At 35.7% G+C, this 16,398-nt stretch overlaps 1 protein-coding gene across 2 annotated transcripts in view; it reads left to right on the plus strand.

Annotated features, from left to right (window-relative positions):
- ANKRD17 (ankyrin repeat domain 17) overlaps window positions 1–16,398 on the plus strand; it is a 121,882-nt gene that overhangs the window by 75,645 nt on the left and 29,839 nt on the right. The window contains exons 15-20 of one of the 2 annotated variants that reach the window (XM_087713327.1): window positions 974–1,723; window positions 3,805–3,953; window positions 4,522–4,633; window positions 9,934–10,079; window positions 11,726–11,868; window positions 13,752–13,965. In XM_087713327.1, coding sequence (XP_087569453.1) covers window positions 974–1,723; window positions 3,805–3,953; window positions 4,522–4,633; window positions 9,934–10,079; window positions 11,726–11,868; window positions 13,752–13,965 — 1,514 coding nt within the window. The remainder of the gene's footprint in view (window positions 1–973; window positions 1,724–3,804; window positions 3,954–4,521; window positions 4,634–9,933; window positions 10,080–11,725; window positions 11,869–13,751; window positions 13,966–16,398) is intronic. The other variant, XM_087713328.1, reaches the window with a different exon arrangement.

Genomic DNA, 16,398 nt, shown 5'->3' on the forward strand with positions numbered 1-16,398 from the left:
TATTAAAAACTGCTTGCTCTTTATGAAAAAAATATTTAAAAATATAAAACATTTCCATGATCAATAATAGAACGTTGCCATTCACTTTAATAATCTTACTTTTTGTTTATTGTTTGCTTTTAAATGTTTTATACTAAATCTTTGTCCCAAACAGGACACAAACCTCTAAAAATCTTTAAATAGATTTCATAATCTTGTTTGTAATTTTAATTATTTTAATTATGCATATTTTGATGCAAGAAGACAAAAATATTTGCTTCTCTCACCAAGATAATTGATGACTAATCAGTATAAAGCAACATATATTATAGATAAACATTCCCTCTTTTTTCAAAGACTGAAGAAGGCATACATAGTGTTTCCCCATTCAGCTTTTCTCATAGGATTCATGGTAGGGATAACTTGAATTAAGAGATAGTAACTGGCCCATAGTTACTCAGTGAGCTTATATGGCTTACATAAAAGTTAAACTTGCATTTCATCTTGATTTTATATTTATTTCATTAGCATTAAACTATCATTTTAGGACAATTAGTTCAATATTTTTCCTCTCTCTACAAACCTTGTGAACATTGTTTCTATATTGATATCCATATGCCTTGAATCTTGAATCTGGCCTGCTTTATCACTTAAGTTATTTAGTTGCATCTTAAATGCCTGCTTAATCTTTTGAATAAAATTTGCATAGTAGGATTGCATTATTACTGAAGAAAATAAGTAGCTGGTAAAATACTTTGTTGTAATGTAGGTTTTTGTTAGTAGTAAAGAATTCTATTCTCCAGCAACTAAGCAATTTAGAATTGAAATTTATTTCATAACAAAACATTCAGGGATATTAGGCATATCCTTTTCCCCTGGCCCTTACATCTCTGGTAGGTGTCATCATTGTGCTTGATTGATCAGTAGATCTGTAATAAGAATGCTGTTCATGTGGACTTCCATTTTGTTCTGAGGGAGTGTCTCTTTCATACAGCCACTTCCAAACAAAAATCCAGCAGCCTTTTGCAGCCCTCCAATCCAGAAGTACAAGGTTACATCGCTAATCAGTCTCCAGAAAGCATTGTTGAGGAGGCTCAGGGCAAGCTGACGGAATTAGAGCAAAGAATAAAGGAAGCCATAGAAAAGAATGCACAGCTTCAGTCTTTGGAATTGGCACATGCTGACCAGCTCACTAAGGAGAAGATTGAGGAGCTGAACAAAACTAGAGAAGAACAAATTCAGAAAAAGCAAAAGATCCTAGAAGAGTTGCAAAAAGTAGAGCGGGAACTGCAATTGAAAACACAACAGCAATTGAAAAAACAGTATCTGGAAGTTAAAGCGCAGAGAATTCAGTTGCAGCAGCAACAACAGTCTTGTCAGCATTTGGGAATATTAACTCCTGTTGAAATAGAAGACCAACTTACTGAAGAAGATTATGCCCGCATACGACAGGTGGACCCATACTTACTCACTGATGAGCCTATGCCGGCTGTAAACCAGATGGGCTTTGCTCCAATACAGCCTCTGGCAATGCCACAAGCTTTGCCTCTGTCTACAAGTTCTTTACCACCAGGTTCTATGGCAAATCTTTCAGAACTTCAAAGTGTCATAGTTGGACAGCCAGTTTTGGGCCAAGCACAACTTACAGGGCTGGGACAAGGAATTCTGGCAGATGCACAGCAAGGGTTAATGGTTGCCAGCCCTGCCCAAACCTTCAATGACACACTGGATGACATCATGGCAGGTTTGTATGAATTATTAAATGCAGATAAATATCAGTGCCGAAAACTCTTAAATATATCAACATCTTTATTTTGTTTCAGTGTCACAAAGACTGGATTATTTTAGCTTATTCTTAACTACAATTTAAAACTGATGTCTCCATTCCCAGTGTTGTTTAGCTAATATAGACCAGTGTTATTTAGAAAATGGATAAATGAATAGCTTTGAAATAGTGAAAGAACAATAATAGTGTTTCTGGCCATGTTCAATATCTCCAGCAGAACTGATTGGTAGTCACGTGAAGTGAGTAAAAAAGCATTTCCACTGTCAAGTGTACTGTCCCTTGTGTCCCAGGCCCTAAACCATATATTTTTGCCTTGATAATATTCCTGACTCCTTGTTTTCCCAAGCACCCATGAATGAAATTACTTTTCTGTAAGCCTTGCAGCAATTACACTTCCTAAAAATACATGTGAAAAAAGACATTTATCAAGTTTTCCTGTGAATTAAATAAAATGGAAATATAGAGTGCATTGCTTCCTTTTTTAACTCAACTGAAACAATCTAAAATATAATAACCCAGATATAGTAAGTTCTAGTGCATAACTGGGTGTTGCTGGTCCTATTTCTTTCCTCTTTGTCCTCATTGCTTAGAAAACTGAATAGGGAAGTTCTTGCAATGCAATTCAGTAGAATTAAATGGAATTTCCAAACATATCCAAAGTCAACAAGTTTTCTTTTGTTTGACTAAATAGCAATAGCACTTAGACTTATATACTACTTCACAGTGTTTCATAGCCCTCTCTAAGAGATTTACAGAGGCTTATCAAACTCCTGGCAGTGGGCATACAACCCACAATACTGCGTTCTAACCACTGCACTACCACGCTCTCTTAAAATAATGCAAATTGCTCAGAGTTCATATTATAGAGCATTTCCTTTTCCTAAGTGATGCGAGTCAGGATTTATTTGGCCGACTAAAAGACTTCCGTACTTACTAATATCTTCCCAATATTCTTATGACTAGAGTTCTGCTATTTTTTTCAGTACTATCATCATCTCCATGACTAAATAATATATTCTGCAACCTGTGAAGTTTTGATCTAGATCCAAAATAAATCAGATTCTCCATTGCTTCTTGAATATAGCATTACCATAGTTATAAATTAGCTTGCATATAACAAGAACATCATCTAAGCTAGAGGACAAATCTAAATCAGAAAATTCTGAAACGCAACTAAGAATAGTTGATGAAATAAACAAATTAAGTCTAATTCAATTTAAACAAGAAAACTTAGGGCACTTCAGAAATATACCTGATTCACTCTTACTTGTTTTCTAATGTAAAGATGATTTCATTATTGCTACTAACTGTCAAGTAAGAGTTTGAGTAATTACTGATTAATTTCTTCATAATCATAACTTCATTATAATTTTAAGGCATAACGAATTGCAATATGCTTTCATTTTTTGTTAAGATTGTTCAGATAGTAATTTTAGAATTTAAAGATTTCCATAATCTCTAGAGAAATTATTGTTCTACTGCTAACTAGTGTAATTTTAAAAAGTAAAGATAACACAGGAATTCTGTCTCTGAAATTTTTGTTTCCTTTAAATAATCTTCTCAGATTATGATTTTATTCTCCCCAGTTGACATTTTTGGAAGAAAAACATCAGAAGTCCTTTAAACATTTAACTAAACTAAATTAAAATGGATAAAATCCTATAATGGATACAATATTTTGTCTATATTAAGGAATTCCTAAGGCCTTCCTATATTTAGGAATTCCTAAAACTAATATTCTAACTCCTTCCAATTTAATTGCAACTATGAATTTGTTGGTAATATATTGGTGGTATAAACTGCTTTTAGGAAAATTCTCATTATATGAAATCTAGTTGCTTCCATTTCAGCTGTATTTTCAGAAGGAGGGAAAAATATTGCAGGCATTTGTTCCTGGCTATAAGTAATTCTCAGAGAAGACCCTTTTATAACTGATATATTGTGATTTCTCATTGCTTGTTGTCATTTAAAGATATTCTGGGACATCCAAGAGGATAATTAATTATAATGTTAATAAACCAAGTTATTCTCTTTAATAGCAGTGAGTGGAAGAGCATCTGCAGTCTCAAATACCCCTACCCACAGCATTGCAACATCTGTTTCCCAACCTCAGACACCTGCTCCCAGTCCTATCATTTCTCCTTCAACCATGCTACCAGTTTACCCTGCCATTGATATTGATGCACAGGTAAGTCTAGAATAAAATTTCTTCTCCTTTAAAATGAAATACAAATTAAAAGAAAGGAAAGGAAAATAAAAATTCTGCTTATTTGCAAGATGAACTTGGGGAAGAATTTGTTTGAAAAAGTATTAGTATTCTTTGAAAGATTGGATACTTCTGTACTCATTCTTTCAACTTCAGATGAGCATAATATTTAATGAATGTGTGAAAAGAATGATTACAGAGGAGTGGTAATTGGATTTCGATTATTTGTTGTATTTAGTTCAAGTTTTTTTCATACTTGTGTGGAATGCAAGTACTTTCCCTTTTGTTTTCAAAAACTAAACCTAAGAGAAATTTATATTTTAGTGCTGTTAAGAATGTTCAGACCTAATTAAATGTCTAGAGATGAGTAAGTATGTGGCACAACCTTAAGTACTCATGATTTCTTTTGCTATGTTGAACTTGGGAACCAGTTTGAATTATTTTATAAAAGTAATCTAGAATTAAACTGTGGTTTCATGTATTTGCTTGTTAATTCAGTGCTAGAACAAATATACAAGCACTTTAATAATGACTGTTTTTTTTTTTTAAGACTGAAAGTAACCATGACACAGCACTGACTCTTGCTTGTGCTGGCGGACATGAAGAACTGGTACAAACTCTTTTAGAGAGGGGAGCTAATATTGAACATAGGGACAAAAAAGGTGAGCATTTGCTGATACAGTATCAGTCAACTTGTAAATTCCATACGCTTGTGTGGTTGTGTATTCCAACAGAAGTAAATTAAGGAGAGACCCTCGCATTGGAGTAAAACAACCCAGAGTAAGATACAAATCTGTATCCTGCAATATTTTCATTTAAATGTAAAGTTAATTTTGTATCAACTGTTTTGTATTATTTGGCCCTCTCGTTTAAGCCACTTTTTCCCCCCATAGTAGAGAATGATATTCTTCGCTTGGTTGCTTCTCATATTTGCTCTGGTAAGCAGAAACTAGTTTGCCCAATGTATCTATGGGAAAAAAGCAGTTCTCCACTGTAGTCTCAACTCTTGCCTCACTCTGCTTAGATCTAAGATCACCACATCACATCTTTTCTTATTTAGGCTACAGTGGTAGATTTTTTTTAAGAAAAGTGGTCCAGCTTTGGACCTGGCATAATTGATCATAGAACCAAAATTCTTTGCTTAGGCAGTTCAGTTCCCATGAGGAATTAATCATGCATTTGACTACCTTCCCATTTTTCTCATACCAGTTTCTGGTGACATCAATTCAAATGATTTCACCTGGTGATCATCCCTCCTATTTGAGCGGGTGGAAACTAAGCTTGGGCAAAGTGTCTGACTTTGCCTGTGACCGTCAGCATTAAGTTGTCACTAGATTAACAGGTAACATTGTCTAAAATGGTTCCAATTTATATAATTTTTCTTGCCACGAAAAGCAGATGTCCAGGGTTTTGAAATGTGGCTTCATATCGGATGGCAAATCTGACCAAATGAGCCCATGCCATTGGAGAAAGAAGGTTTATGGCAAATCAAGACAAAATAATGAAGTTCAGAGACATCACATTGACTAGGACATTTATTGTCCTAGTCACAGTTGTAATACATCACTATGAAAGCTGGAGGATCCAGAAAGGGTAAATGAGGAACAATGGATGCCTTTTAAGTGTGAGACTGAAAAAAAAAACAATTGAAAATATTTGAATCAAAAGAAGAACCACTCAGTATTAAATGAAAAAGGAAAGCAACTGATAAAAAGCATTAATAATGAATAAATATTTTAGATATGTAATGTGAGGACAAGACTTATTTGGTAAAAACAGATGCATAGAAAAATCAAGTAACTGAATAAGAGATTAACATAAGACAAATAACTAGATCTTATGTTTCTATAATCCAATTTTAAAAATTGAATTAACAGAAGCATATAATTTACAGAAACTAAAAGCAATTACAAATTGTTCTGGAAAAATAAAGTCTATCAAATCACAAAGATTTGGAAGCAGATACATAACAGAATATGAAGAATTAAATCTATTATTATAATGTACTCTGGGGCAATGAAGAAAAGGTCTTGATTTTTAATGTGACATAGCCATAAAAAGATTGATAATACAGAGTACCCCCATTTTCTCTCTATCTCTTCATAGCTTAGTTTCTATTTTTCTGATCACCCTCATTGACTTTCTCTGGACTATTCCATTTGTTTGAAACCATCTTTAAAAGGTTTTCTTGATCTGAATACAATATTTAAAATAGGCCTGTCCTAAGCATAATACAAAAAGCTTCTAATACAGTGATTTGGAAATTTTACTGCTGATGCATCTAAAATTGTTTTTTACAGACTCATCACATAGTCAGCTCTTACCCAGTTTATAATCAACCTAATTCCTAGATCTTTTTCACAAGTATTGTTGCCAACTCATGTATCTATTTGATTTCTCTTTCCTGAATAATTTTTTTTGCATTTATACCTTAAGTTTCATTTTGTTATTTTTCAGTCTGCTTGTAGCAGACAAGACCGTTTTGACTTTTACTCAGTTTTCTAAAGCATTAGCTATCCATCAAAATTTGGTAAGCACACCGATTACTTCCTTATTCAAACTATTAATAAGGATATTGAAAAGTACAAGGCTCAGAACCAAATTATGTGTTATCTCATTTAAAGCCTTTATCTAATATAATGAGACACCTTTGCTAAAAATTCTGGATATGATTTTTGAGTCAGCTATACAATACAATAGCAGAGTTGGAAGGGACCTTGGAGGTCTTCTAGTCCAACCCCCTGCCTAGGCAGCAACCTTATACCATTTTAGACAAATGACAATCCAACATCTTCTTAAAGACTTCCAGTGTTGGGGCATTCACAACTTCTGGAGGCAAGCTGTTCCACTGATTAATTGTTCTAACTGCAGGAAATTTCTCCTCAGTTCTAAGTTCTTTCTCTCCTTGAGTTTCCACCCATTGCTTCTTATTCTACCCTCAGGTGCCTTGGAGAATAGCTTGACTCCCTCTTCTTGGGGCAACCCCTGAGATATTGGAACACTGCTATAATGTCTCCCCTAGTCCTTCTTTTCATTAAACTAGATATACCCAGTTCCTGCAACCGTTCTTCATATGTTTTAGTCTCCAGTCCCCTAATCATCTTTGTTGCTCTTCTCTGCACTCCACATCTTTTCTACATCGTAGCGACCAAAACTGAATGCAGTATTCCAAGTGTGGCCTTACCAAGGCGTTATAAAGTGGTATTAACCCTTCACGTGATCTTGATTCAATCTCTCTGTTTATGTAGCCTAGAACTGTATTGGCTTTTTTGGCAGCTGCTACACACTACTGGCTCATATTTAAATGGTTGCCCACTAGGACTCCAAGATCTCTCTCACAGTTACTACTATTGAGCAAGGTACCACCTATACTGTACCTGTGCATTTTGTTTTTCTTGCCTAAATGTATAACCTTACTCTTCACCATTGAATTTCATTTTGTTAGATAGCGCCCAATGTACAAGTTTGTCAAGATCCTTCTGTATCTTTAACCTGTCTTCTGGAGTGTTGGCTATTCCTGCCAGTTTGGTGTCATCTGCAAATATGATGAGTTTCCCATTTATTCCCTCATCCAAATCATTGATGAAGATGTTGAAGAGTACTGGGCCTAAAACAGGGCCTTGGGGTACTCCACTGCATACTCCATTGAAGACTACACGTTGAGTGCGGTTGGTCAGCCAGTTACGAATCCATCTGGTGGTGATGCTATCTAAGCCACATTCTTCTACTTTATCTAGTAGTAGGTTATGATCTATCTTAACAAATGCCTTACTGAAGTCTAAGTAAACTATATTGACAGCATTCCTCTGGTCCACTAATTTTGTCACTTTGTCAAAGAATGCAATAAGATTAGTCTGGCATGATCTGTTTTTGACAAACCCATGTTGGCTTTTGGCTATTAATTTGTTTACTTCTAGATGTTCGCTAATTTGTTGCTTGATTATCTTTTCCAGAATCTTTCCTGGTATTGAGGTCAGACTGATAGGTCTGTAGTTTCCTGGATCTAGTTTTTTTTTCTCCTTTTTTGAAGATGGGAACCACATCAGCTCTTTTCCAGTCCTCTGGCAGTTCCCCAGTTCTCCAGGATCTCTGAAAGATATAGTTCAGTGGTTCTGAGATCTCATCTTCCAGTTCCTTCAGAACCCTAGGGTGTAATCCGTCTGGTCCTGGTGATTTGATCTCGTCTAGGGTAGACAGGTGCTCATTTACCATTTTCTTCCCTATTTCAACTTGTGTTCCTAATCTGATTTTTGTGGTGCTGTTTTTGATAGGTTGGACTGTTTTATCCCTTTATGTAAAGACAGATGCAAAAAATGAGTTAAATAGTTCTGCTTTCTCCCTGTTGCTTGTCACCTTCTTGCCACTTTGTCCCAGCAATGGACCAATTGTTTCCTTAACCCTTTTCTTGTTTTTAACATGTTTCAGTTTAATTATCATTGCTATCTAAGCTACATGTTACTATGAACATCATGTGGTATTTTGTCAATGAAATTTCTGGCATTGACATAGTTGGAAGCCTGTACAATACCTCAAAAGTCTTTTGTAAATAGAATCACACCTTTCTTATTTGCAGAAGTTATCAAAGATATGTACAAATTGATGGCTGGCTGGCTTGTGTTGGGAGGACCTGAATCAGAGAAAACAATGCTTTCATTAGAAGGCTTTTAGTCTAACTGTCAGATAGTTCAAATGCCAGTATTGAAACTGTTTGTCCCTCCAGTCACCACTTAGAGATTTGTTTCTGAATTTCCCACCTAAGGAGCTGAATGATTACATGTTATGCTCTTCCAGAGGCTTTCTTCATGGAATTCATCTGGTCTGAATTGATTGGGTGCTGCACAAGGCTGTGTTGAAAAAAAGTGAAACTGATCCAGGTGTTTTTGGTTTTTTTACCAGCCCGGAAGACCTGGGTTATCAGTGGTCAATAAATTCATCTTTACCACTGTTTTTGAATATCATTTCCCGGTCCTTGCACTTGAATCCAGGGTGTTGACATCTTTATGAAGAAGTTATTTCAACTATTTCAGATTCTTACATTAATTCTTTTCATTCATAAATGATTTGGAAGACCTTTTATTCAGGGAATCAGAGAAAAAAATGTAGCCTGCATAAGTTCTGACCGTTTATCAATCAGGTCTGAATAAATATTCTTGAGCAAGCATATTACTTAATTAATTCTCTGGTCAATAATTTATCATCATTGTCTTTATACCCTCAGTAGAATCAAGATTTATCTTATTTATGTTTGTTTTGGGAAAGAATCTGGAAGAAGAAGAAGAGTGTTATAAGTGTATTATTGAATATGCAAGAACTACTTGATTAGCTGAAGAATCCCACAGTTCAGAGCATCTCTGCATTTCCTTTTTGCAAGGGTCTCTTCTTTATAGCCAAAGAAGAGCCTCGGATGACTTCTTGTTCTAGTGGCGTCACAGCTCCTTCCATTAAGAACACTGCTACCAGTACTTCTTTGGCATTCACTACTAATGAAGCTTTGGAGAATATTTATACTGCACTTGTGCAGTCTTATCAGTAGGTGATGCCATTGTCCTAAGAGGTTTGGAGTATACATTTCCTCTCTGAAGACTAAAACAGGGTTGCAGTGAGAAACTCTTTTACCACTTTGAAAAAAATGATATGTTGGTACTTAACTGTGAAAGGTCATTTTCAATAGTGAGTGGAAGAAATCCAGCTCTCCCTCAAAATGAGTTGATTTGCAGACAGGGAATTGGATATCAATAGGAATTAGCTGTTACATGTTTTTCCCCTATTTTTGAAGTCTATAAATGAAAGGAGGGGGGGTGCCTTCCTCCCATAGATATATTGGGCAAAGCAATTCAGAAAACAGTAGCCGTCATCCACACTGGAAAATAAATGTTATGGTAAGTAGTTATATGCCAATTTAAACAGTGGTGCAGATTTTAAAATGAAACATTTAAAGTGGCATCTACTCTTTTTTTTCCAGGGTTTACTCCACTTATTTTGGCTGCTACTGCAGGTCATGTTGGTGTTGTAGAGATTTTGTTAGACAATGGTGCAGATATTGAAGCTCAGTCTGAAAGGACCAAGGACACACCATTATCTCTAGCTTGCTCTGGAGGAAGACAAGAGGTAAAATATTAAAAATTGTTATATGTTTTTCTTGTAAAGGTGAAGTTACAGTTCAGATCCCCAAACCTAACCATATTCTCCAGAAACCGTTTTAGGAAAAACCAAGGGATATTTTGAAGATACTGGTATTAGTGATGTTTATGCATGCTTGAGAAATTCCACAGAAGCAATAAAACATTTCCTTTGAAATGTTTCGATTACTTACTTACTTATCTTTTTACTTATTAATTTATTTATAAAATGTATTGACTGCCCATATTACCACAAGGTAACTCATGTTTTCTAATAATCATGTTTTTATTGCAGTATTTAATATAATAACTTGAATGTACTTTTATTTCATATACGATATTAACTCATAATTTGTTCAAACAAGGTTCAAATCCTTTTCTATAATCCTGGCTTGTATCATAACCACAGTTCTTTAGTCCAAGATTGCTAACAGAATATTTTGATTAGCTTCAAAATCAGTGTTCCTAACAGTCACTTTCTGAGTAAGCCAGAGGAATAGTAGATAAATCTAAGCTCATATATGTCAATATTGAATGCAGTGTTGTATGCACACCATATTAGTTATTTTATAATTGGATTGAACTTGTAACATTTAATCAATACTTTATTTTTATTTTTTACCTTCATTAAACATTAACTGAAGACTATAATGAGATACATGCTGAACAAGACCAGTACTTATCTACTTTGATATTCTGTCCAATAAATAGCTAAGAAAACTTTTAGGCTGGACCATAATGGCACTTACTTATTTCTATTCCTGAGAAACCTCTTTGAATAAGAAAGTAATATAAAACCACTATAATTAGAAGCTTTTTCGAATCTAGTCTTATTTTAGTATCTACTTTCCAAAATCTGATCTAATAAGCTGGACTCCAATAAATTAGAGTCCACTTTATTAAGTCTGATCTATTTACTCCAATTTTCAGCAGTAGCTTGAAATAGTGTGACTACAATCCAGAGGTGTCTTCCCCATAGAAGGGATTCATTAGATGCATGAACTTTCACCCTCCAGATATTTCAGCAATGATCACATATCTGCAATAAGGTTTATTTATGTGGTTTGTTTATTTTTCAGATTTGTACCCTCAGACTCCTGGCAAAGCCAGGTAGCAGTGGTTAATAAATTGAACAACAATAAAATTACACTAAAATGAATAAACCTGTCAATAAATATCAATAAACTAATCATATAATTAAAAAGTAGTAAGGATAGATGATAGATGTTATAGATGATAAACTTTATGTTTATTTCTGATTGTTGCAGGAATGAAATTCCATTCAGAGAGAAAAATATATTCAAGTCCTACTTCTTTATTAAATCTTTTCCTAGATTCTGGTCGTCCTCCCTCTCTCTCAGTGAAACTTGAATACACTGCCACAATTTATATCTTGTTTGAAATGTCTGTCATATTGCTGCATTATTAAACTATTAAACTATATAGGGAATAGTGTATATCACATTTGTTATAAGATTGATATGTTAAATTACACAAATACAAATGTTTTGATTGATATTGTATATGAAAAATTGTTCAATGTTGCTAATCAGGAAGAAATTTTGATAATAAGTTTCATGTTTAAAATTGGAGCAGCAATCACTTCTTAAAGTAACTTTCTATATGACGCTTCAGGTGGTGGAGCTTCTGTTAGCACGAGGTGCAAACAAAGAGCACAGAAATGTTTCCGATTATACACCTTTAAGTTTAGCTGCTTCTGGTGGGTATGTGAACATCATCAAAATACTATTGAATGCTGGTGCAGAGATCAATTCAAGGCAAGTTCTCTTTTTAACGTTTTACTTCCTAGTTGTTTGATTAATCTCTAGGAAAACCATTTTTTCATTGTAAAAGCTGGCAGTGTGGTCAAGGAGAGCCACTAAAATGTGTTATTTAAAGTTTTGGACTTCAGCTATAGAGATTCATTTGGAGTCTCCATTCTACCCCTGAAGCTCACAAACTGACTTTAGGCTACTCACTCTGTTTGGTTACAACCCCCAAAATATGTATATTTATAAAATGATTATAAAAAAGTAAAATAACCCCTACTTTAAAATTTAATAACTGAAATAGATAAATGGGTAATGTAAAATGAGATATTTATTTCAGTATTAATGGTATTCAGTTTTCAGGTTAAACTGGATTTCTGGTAATTTCATAGGCTTGTCTATATTGTTTTTTGGCAGTTATATGGAAATGCTTTGCCATTATCTTCTGGAATATTCTTTTAACTTCCAATTTTGCCTGCAGCCCTGGTATTTATTGTGTTCTCCCAATTTCAGTATTAACCAGATCTAACCCTGGTTAGCATTTCAAAATTGGCTAAGGTTGGTCAAGTCCTATCATGTAGTAAGTTTTCCCAATAGCATATATAATATATGAATACAGGTAATCCCCGAGTTAGAAATGTTCCCTTAGCGAACATTTGAAGTTATGTGACAAATGCCTCCTAGTGTTTATGAAAAGACCTGAAATTACGAATGTTGAAGAACCATGGTCCTTGTTTGCCCTTACAAATGGCTCTGTAACTTTCGCCCTGCCTATTCTCCCCATCGCCCTGCGCCGGGTATCTAGGCACTAGGCCTGTGCAAAAATCTAGAGACCCTTCCCTTTCTTGGCATGTTTTGGCACTTCAGGCCTTCCTGAATATGTAGGGGATGCGTTCTCTTCAGCAAAGGCCTTGAGGAAAGACCTTTTCTGGCAAAAATGGAGCCCCGCATGCACGCTCCCTGTGGGGGCTCTGTTCTCTTCAGCAAAGGCCTCCTCAAGCCCTACAGGGCTCTTTGAAGCAGCATCCCATAGATGCATAAACACTTTTCTGTCACAGCCAAAAGTTTCTGGGGGCCCTGATCTCTTGCGCTTTCAGGCACACATTCGCTTTTGCAGAGAAGGGATGCCTAAAGTCTAGTGAGAAGCTTCACTAGAAGCTTCTGCACAAAAAGTTTTTGCATGTCAATGGGAGGCTTGAAGCAATGTGATTTTGTTGTCCCAAACCTCCCTTTGTGTGCAAAAGCTTTTTGGTACCAACCTGCAAGTCTTTGGAGGAGATTTACTGAGACTGCCCGCCGCTCCATCAAGACAGGCAGCCTTGATGAGTCAGAGGAGCCGAGCAGGGCATATTTGCTCTGCCTCTGCTCTTGCCTCTCGCCAGGAGCAGGCAAAGAAATATAGATGCTGGAGAGGAGACAGATCTTCACAAGGCAAATGATCTGGCACAGCAGGATGAGGAGAATTATAAGGACCTCAGTGGTAGGAGAATGAGGTAACTCAGTGGGTCAGGGTAGGCCTTGGGTAATCTGAAGTAGGTGGCCTATTTCATCACTAGGCTTCCCAATGGCCTTCCCCAGCCTGAGATATTCCATGTGCACTTAACGAGCCACACATTCGATTAGCAAGTGCGTGGGAGAAAGGAGGGAGTGATCATGTTCAAGTTAATGCAATTCACTTCTATGAATCCTCTGGTTACAAATGGAATGGGCAGTCCCCGTTGCATTCATAACTCGAAGACTATCTATAGCTACTTAGCCTTTGAACCCCTATTGAAAGCTTTGCATTGGAGGAGGTTCCATGCATATGTCTTCATTAGAGAAATAGATCAATATTATAGAAAAGTCATTATATTTGCAATACTAAAATGTAGCATATATTAATTTATTTTTAGAACTGGAAGCAAGCTGGGTATCTCTCCATTAATGTTGGCAGCCATGAATGGCCACACCGCAGCTGTGAAGTTGCTCTTAGACATGGGTTCTGATATTAATGCGCAGATAGAGACCAATAGAAATACTGCTTTGACGCTAGCCTGTTTCCAAGGAAGAACGGAAGTGGTTAGTCTTCTCCTTGATAGAAAAGCTAATGTTGAACATAGAGCTAAGGTAAGGAATAACTCTTAATTTTTGGTTTTGTTTTGTTAACTTATACACTTAGGTAGTCCTCGACTTATGACCATTTGAAGTTACAAGAGCAGCCGAAAACAAAAAAGATTTACAAGAGTTCTTACAACATCCCCATGGTCACATGTTCAAAATTCAGGTGTTTGGCAATCAGCATGCATTTATCATGATTGCAGCATTCTAGGATCACATGATTGCTATTTGTGACCTTCCTAGGGGACTTCTGACAAGCAAACTCAATGGAGGGAGCCAGATTCATTTAATGACCATGTGATTTGCTTACACCACAGTAATTTGGTTAACAACCTTAGCAAAACAAAGTTGTAAAATTGGGCATAACTCATTAACAGTCACATTGCTTAGTGATAGGACTTCCCTTATTGTCATAATTGGAGGACAACATGTATCTTAAGTATACAAATGTTTTGCTTTTCTACTGATTTCAAGTATCCCTAAATATATAGCAGAAACTGATTCCTTAATTTCTGTACCACATGCATAAATTTTATGGTTGTGCAAAAGATTATTCAAACTGCTAAATAATAACACATTTAATATTCCATTATCCCAAAGGACAGACTTTTTGTCTATTTTAACAGTAGCATTTATAGTATTATTTTCTTCTTTTTCCTTTTCCTTTTTTTTTGAGGCTCTTCTTCTTCCTCTTCTTTTCTCTCTCTCCCTCCCTTTCTCTTTCTCTCACTCACTCACACACACACGCACAAAATGTAATTGCAAAAAAATAGAAATAACTAATCATACTAAAAGTGTGCAACCAGTAGAAGGGGGTAATAAGAGATAATTACCATATGTTGTTACTGACAGAAATGTTTAGTAGTGTGATAGCAAGAAGAAGAAAACTGTCTCTTTCTTTAGTTGTCTTGTCCCCAAAGTGGCATCCTAGGGAAGGAGTTGAAATAGTTTTGTGTCCAGAATATGAAGAATCTACAGATGCCTTCTCAGCCTTCCTTTGGACCCACACAACATATAAGTCTCTATGGAAGGAAGGCGGGTTATATTTTTAACTATCGGTTGGAGTCTTACCTCTCTTGTTTGGTTGCTATACCAAACCAGACAGTTATAGAAGTGCAAATGATAGACTTAGACTGTATCATCAGCTCCTAGAGCAGTTTGAACTTCCTGAGCTGATGCAGGAAGAACATTCTTTGTTGTGCCTTTTTAACAATGGTTCTAATGTAAAGCGTCCATTTCAAGTCCTAGATTTCAAAGTTCTATTATCTTCTTTAAAGATTATTCTGAAGGCTCCCTTTTGAAAAGCATGTAGTACAGCAGTAAATTTTCCCTTTCTGGTAGACAGACTGATATTTATTTAATGTAGTAGTTTTTATAACATGAAAGCAATGCTGTTTTGTTTTGTTTTGTTTTGTTTTTGGTGGCTGTTTTGTTGGTGCCAGTATTCAGTACTGCAGATTTTTATAAAAGGTAGAACTTAGCCATCTGTATGGTTTACTGAATAACAACAACAACAATAAAAGATTTATTCATAGGAATATGCAAAGTGGTCTTTGCATGAAACAGCTGGATTCATATGGTCCGTTCTCAAATTGAAACATACGTTTCAGATCATTCATTTTATCCATGGATTGAAATGTGGATGTTTTGTTTCAGATTTATATTAAAACCTAGCTTTTCCTGGATAAAAGTGATTGGGGGCTTAGAAAGGAAGAGGAAAAAACACACTGCACACTGAGTTATTTATTATCACAATAAGGAACAGATGCATAGACTAATGCACTAGTGATGGTAGCAGCTGAAGGGAGGGCGGGAATTGTTGGCCCAGTACAGGTAGTCCTCAAGTTACAACCATTCATTAGTGATTGTTTGAAGTTACAACAGCACTGAGAAAAGTGACTTATGACCATTTTTAAAAATCCTTTTCACACTTACGACCATTGCAGCATCCCCATGGTGACATAATCAAAATTCAGATACTTGGCAACTGACTCATATTTATGATGGTTGCAGTGTTCTGGGGTCATGTGATCACCTTTTGTGACCTTCTGAAAAGCAAAGTCAGCAGGGAAACCAGGTTCACTTAACAATCGTGTTCCGTATTTAACAATTATGGGAAGAAAGGTTGTAAAATGGGGCAAAATTCACTTAATAATTGTTTTACTTAGCAACAGAAATTTTGGGCTCAATTGTGGTCGTAAATCAAGAACTGCCTATACAATATATCATTTTGTGACATTGTAGTGACTGGGAAGAGAAAGAGGTGCTAGAAGGTCACAGAGGCTGACCAGATGGTAAGATATGTTTCCCTATGGAGCTTCTGAGGGTTGACCTGCATCAACCTTTCCTTAAATGCCCCATAAAATTACTCTGAGAGCCTCTGAATCTAAACCTCTGAACAGCAAACAATATCCCAGGCTTACATTTTGCTAAACCAAGGAA

The sequence above is a fragment of the Thamnophis sirtalis genome, unplaced genomic scaffold (assembly GCF_051295495.1).
Source record: "Thamnophis sirtalis isolate CommonGarterSnake01/CBP01778 unplaced genomic scaffold, rThaSir2_p1.2 scaffold_4, whole genome shotgun sequence".
Taxonomy (NCBI): domain Eukaryota; kingdom Metazoa; phylum Chordata; class Lepidosauria; order Squamata; family Natricidae; genus Thamnophis; species Thamnophis sirtalis.